This window comes from Drosophila hydei, unplaced genomic scaffold, assembly GCF_003285905.1.
Source record: "Drosophila hydei strain 15085-1641.00,03,60 unplaced genomic scaffold, DhydRS2 tig00000063-arrow-pilon, whole genome shotgun sequence".
Taxonomy (NCBI): domain Eukaryota; kingdom Metazoa; phylum Arthropoda; class Insecta; order Diptera; family Drosophilidae; genus Drosophila; species Drosophila hydei.
Genome location: NW_022045657.1, coordinates 8,098,450 through 8,103,915, shown reverse-complemented (window position 1 = coordinate 8,103,915; position 5,466 = coordinate 8,098,450). Strand labels below are relative to the sequence as shown.

The 5,466-nt window shown below is 43.8% G+C and overlaps 1 protein-coding gene and 1 non-coding gene across 2 annotated transcripts; both read left to right on the top strand.

Moving 5' to 3' along the window:
• The first annotated feature begins 344 nt into the window (after positions 1-344).
• Positions 345-2,181, top strand: LOC111595189 (segmentation protein fushi tarazu). The gene is made up of 3 exons (XM_030222757.1): positions 345-549; positions 619-1,179; positions 1,277-2,181. Exons 1-3 carry the CDS (start codon positions 345-347, stop codon positions 1,810-1,812), a joined length of 1,302 nt encoding a protein of 433 aa, XP_030078617.1. The 3' UTR covers positions 1,813-2,181.
• Positions 2,182-5,164: 2,983 nt separating this feature from the next.
• On the top strand, positions 5,165-5,237 carry Trnak-uuu. The gene has a single exon. It is a non-coding gene; the product is annotated as a tRNA-Lys (tRNA).
• Positions 5,238-5,466: the final 229 nt, after the last annotated feature.

The window sequence follows — 5,466 nt, the reverse complement described above, 5'->3', positions numbered from 1 at the left end:
GTAGGTAATAAGCAGGCGCAGCAGGTAGGCCGCTCTATGAGCATTCGCTCTTTGCCGGATAAACGGTCCGTTCGCCGGGCCGGATAAACTCAGCGCTACCCCTGCGAGCCATAAATCTGGCAAGGTCCTGGCTGGAGGGGTAGGGCGCGCAGCATGTGTCAAAGTGTCATGCGCAGGGATATTTATGCGCTATGACGAGCGCGTGTGCCAAACATCAAGCGCAGCCTCGCAGCTCGACTTTGGCTATATTAAGGCAGGATCACAAGGCAGAGCAGCTCATTCGCAAACGCAGCAGCGTCGCGCACACATCGTTCATTTCGTTCACAGGACAACAGACAGACGCAATGGCAGCCACCAACACACATTACTATGCCGACAGCATGTACAACATGTACCACCACGCCCTGCCACCCACATACTACGACAACACGAGCAGCAGCAGCAGCTACTATCAGAGCAGCCAGGGCTGGCAGCCAGCTACCTATCAGGGCAGCAGCTATGCCCACTACAGCCAGGAGAGCTACAGCGAGAGCTGCTACTATGCCAACTACCATCATCAGCAGCAACAGCAACAACATCAGGATCAACCATTGTGCCTGCCCACTCTTGACGCAGTGCCTCAGTACCAAGTGCCCACAATTGCAGAGCCAGTCATTGAAACCAGCTCCCCTGCTCCAGTTAAGAGCCGCAAGCGCAAGGCCGAGGAATCCGCAGCAGACATTATTGCCGCTGTGGAGGAGCGACCCAGCACACTGCGCGCCCTGCTCACCAATCCCGTAAAGAAGCTGAAGTACACACCCGACTACTTCTACACGACGATCGAGCACGTGAAGAAGCCCAGCAAGAGCAGCTCCGCCGGCGAGCTGTCGCCCTGCTACGAGCAGGACTACGCCGTGCCCACGCCCTCCACACAGCACACGCACATGTCGCCGCAGCGCAGCACCGGCGAAGATGTGGACTATCTGGACGTCTACTCGCCCCGCAAGCAGGCCAAACATGGCGACTTCATCACCCCACCACCAGCAGCCACCACGCCCGTCGACGGCATCGGCATCACCATCAGCACGCCACCCCAGTCGCCGGCCGAGAAGTCAAATGAAATCAATCATCGCATTGTGACAGCTGCCAATTCCAGCAACGAATTCAATTGGTCGCACATTGAGGAGACCATCGCATCAGGTAGGCATCGCTTTCCTTCTCTCTCTCACACACACACCCTCACTGTCCTTTTTTAACTGTTACTTACTTTCTGCTGCTTTTCTTTCAATAATTTCAGATTGCAAAGACTCTAAACGCACTCGGCAAACTTACTCCCGCTACCAGACGCTCGAGCTGGAGAAGGAGTTCCACTTCAATCGTTATATCACACGTCGTCGACGCATGGACATTGCCCATGCGCTCAATCTAAGCGAACGCCAGATCAAGATCTGGTTCCAGAACCGACGCATGAAGTCCAAAAAGGATCGCACGCTCGAAGCTTCGCCCGACCACTGTACCACGACCGGCTATGCGTCGCTCTTGGCACCGTTGGATGCCACCGCTATGCCGCCACAGACACAGCCACAGCCACAGCCACATCTACAGCCTGCTGCTGCCATGCCCTATGCCGCATATCCTGCCTACTTGCCCGCCACGCAGCAGAGCTATGATTACCCGCAGCAGTCGCCGCCACCGCCGCACTTTGCCCAGCCGTACGATGCGCAGTACACACCGCAATATCATCAACAGACGCAGCAGCAGTGCAGCTACCAGCAACAACAGCAACAGCAAGAGCTGAACACCTCCAACCAAGCGCTGTATCATCTGCCCTAAGAGAACCCGCACACATACAAACACACAACCATAACGAACGCGCTACGAACTCTCGACCATTTGCCGGTGACACGCAAATGTCTAACGAGATGCTGCGCAGTCGCAGTTGCAGTCGCCGTCGCAGTCGCACTCCCTACGGTGCCCAGGACTTGGGCAAAAGGCCGAGTGCGCATGTGCGGCTCCTCGACACCTCAAAACCCAGTGGCTGGCCATGGGTTACCCGTTGCCTGCTGTCTGTTCTCTGTTTTCGGCTGCCTTTGGCCAGTTGCCTGGAGCGCTCGATTATCATTGAGCTCATGGGCTGTGGCCAGGCATCGATAATGCAACACGAACTCAACTTGGAGACTGAAGAATGTTTTGTTTCTATTGTACAGCTAATACATAAGTCGATTATTAAATATTTATTAAAATATATCTATCGAATTTAACTAAACCTAAATCAAATGTTGTTTTTCTTCAAATTAAATGAGAAATCTTTGATTGAAATTCTTAAAAATATAATTAACAAATCTGGAATTATTTATTAAATTTAGAATAGAGTTAGTGTATTTTCCTCATCTTAAATATATAATATACAAACTAAATATTGAATATTAAAAATATATAAAAATTAATTCTATTTTTCTGAAGTGTTTTCAATTGAATTACAATCTCAATATTTTATTATTATTTCATAGCATACCAAGTTTTATACATATGTCCGTAGTCTCTTGACATTCTTCAATACACAAAACATAATTTGGAAAATTTTGATGCACTCCATGAATTATTTGCTCTTCCCCAACAACTTTTTTAAAAATTGTTGTTTGCTGAACTTTTGGATCATTAGGAATCCTTTGCAACCACCCAAAATTGGCACAGCTTAAGCCAATGAAGAGAAATGTTTTTGATATCGACTCTAAATTTGAGCAGCTGCAATTTGCTGCTCCCCTCGCCGCTGTCTGCGACTTTTCTATAAAATGCACTATTTTCGCAATGGAAAAGTGTCACATTTTGGTCGCTTTGGCTGTTTTCCACCACCAGAGAGCAGGGCGCAGCCTTTCCGCCTTTCTGCCTTTCCGCCTCTCGCTGTTTGCTCATCCATTGAAGTGAGACATTGACTGGTCATTTTTCATTGCTCTCCTTGACAGCTATCGGCAACGCAACCCAAGAACCATGTGCCGATGCCTTTTGCCGGGCGGCATTTATACGACTCATTAGATCAAAGTGGACAGTGGGTAGTCGACAGAGCTATGAGCACGGGTAGTTACTGGCTTAGCCACGTATTTTGATTTTACAACAAATGAAAAGGTTTGCCGTAGTGTGGAATAATCTAACAACAAAACTCGAGTAAAGAGTATTTTCTAACCAAACTCGTCTCAGCTTTGACAAATAACTTTGAAGTTTCAAAAGAAAAACTTGCAACATATATTGGAAAAAGGTTTTACAATGAAATTTAAAACTATATTTATTATTTTAATTATAAGTATTTGGATTCGCAAAGTAAAGATAGTGTCATCATCCATCAGTTTGAATTTTAGTCCACATGCTCAATATGAGACAAAATTAAGTCTGTGCTATATGATAATATGATATATGAAAATATACATGATTGGATTTTTGTGTAATAATAATTGCTACTTGCAGCAGAATTAAAATTGTTGTGCACGATATAATTTATAAATTTATCAAACTCAAACTAAAATTGGAAGAGAGATCCACACAGATCATGATTTATCGTTAAAGCCTACAAATGACGTAACCAAAAAATTGTATATTGACAAAATATATTTATTTCTAGTAAAACAAATTTCAACTAAAATAGTATGATACATCTGAGGTCAATATCAAAATGAATAATATCAGTTTTTAAGATAGTTTTGCAATAACAGAAATAATAAGAATTTCCCACGAAGTCTTTTTAACATAACATATCTACCTAGAGTCTTGGCTAACATTAAGTCTAAAGCTATTATCGTGTGGATTTTTTAGAAATTTTCTAGGAGTCAGTTTTGTGGATTGTTTCTTTTTTACTACTTCTAGCTGAGTGGTAAAAGGTTTACGTGCAAGTTGCGAAAGAGTTACGTTAACTCTTCGACGTCCTTCGGAGAAGCGAAGAGTTTTTCTATGTCATTCGTTTTATTGAAAACCCAAAGGTCGCTTTTAACTCATTCGCGAACCATAAAACCCGCACTCGGACGGTTTGGCAAGGCGAAGGCTCTGAAGATTCGCGGAAAACTTCATTGTGGGCGTGAGCGTTTTCTGACGATGTAGACGAGGCGGCAGTCAAGGTTGCAAAGTCAATCCTTTAGCGTAATCCTTTAAATAGTCAAAATAAAGCCCGCCTTTGGCAAAACAATTGTGCAGAGCTGGTCGGTCACTCCTTTTGGCCATCGGATTCGCAGTGCGAATAGGCGTTCTATTGTGTCCACTTAGCTGGACATGGTACCTGCCTCTGCCTCTGTCATTGCCTGCGCGTATAACCATCGTAAAATTATCCTTTCGCCAACACGAGCAGACGCAAACTCAAAGGCAGCCGCCTCAGAAGGATCGTCGCCGTCTACCGGGCGAAGGAGTTACAAAGTCATAAAAACAAAACACCTTTGTCTGAGCATTGTCGGTTGGCGAATTATCCTTTCTGCGACGCTGCCGTATCCTTAATCCGCATCCACAGCACCTTTACAGCCCAGCCGCCTACCACCACTTCGATTCGCAAATGACTGAGTCTGCTACGAAATAGGTGCTACACGGCTGTTAACTGGAAGGGATTAAATTACATTATCCTTATGTCTAAGATAAACACACAGCAGAACTCGCTGATCTTGGATGTGGCATGGCTTTCAATTAACTTTCACCATGTCGAAAAAATTGAGCTATTATAAAGTCAACTTTAATGACTACCTAAGCGTATGGGCTCAATTCAGTTTATACCGTGTCTTAGAGAGTCAGCTTAAATAGGGGCTGGTAATGAATAAACAGAAAATCTTTTAGATTGTGACAATGCAGAGCACTCAAAGGCGGAACTTCCTTAAAGCTGACAAATATTTCAATTCACAATTAATATATTTTTTGGAAAATAGATACTTAAAGAATCACAAAATATATATAATTCATAAAAAATAATATCAATAAACAACTACGAAATAAACAAGAGTGCTCAAGTCGAGGATAGCTCAAACATACGGCATGACGGATATGGCTAGACCGGCTGAGCTCGTTCTGATCAAGAATATATATACATGCGCCTCCTCCTTCTGCCTGTTAGCCTACCAGAGCTAATTTATTAACAATATTTAATTTTTATTCCATTACTTGTTTTTTGTTTCAAAATATTTTGATATATTTTTTAATATTCTTGGATTAGTTCCAATGTGCCCGGGTGGCTCAGTCGGTAGAGCATTGGACTTTTAATCCAAGGGTCCGGGGTTCGAGTCCCTGCTCGGGCGAAGTCGATTTTTTGCATAAGATCGCAAAAGATATTCCCGGATGTGTAACTACTTTGGATCAGGAAACTAATGAACTAACTCCCAACAAAACTCTTAAGGTAAATGCACGTTCATATATATTTTATGGAATCGAAGAAGTTTTCCTTTTATTTCATTAAAGTATTAAAAGTAATCAATATTTGTTTGCCTTTCTTTCCTTCCATTCCATGTTTGTTGTTTGAAATTATTT

Bases quoted from the DNA above. Each gene is read 5' to 3' on its own strand.
- LOC111595189 (XM_030222757.1), top strand. From the start codon at position 345: ATGGCAGCCACCAACACACATTACTATGCCGACAGCATGTACAACATG. The intron at 550-618 runs ACCATCATCAGC...TTGACGCAGTGC, and splicing joins GAGCTGCTACTATGCCAACT to CTCAGTACCAAGTGCCCACA. The intron at 1,180-1,276 runs GTAGGCATCGCT...CAATAATTTCAG, and splicing joins TGAGGAGACCATCGCATCAG to ATTGCAAAGACTCTAAACGC.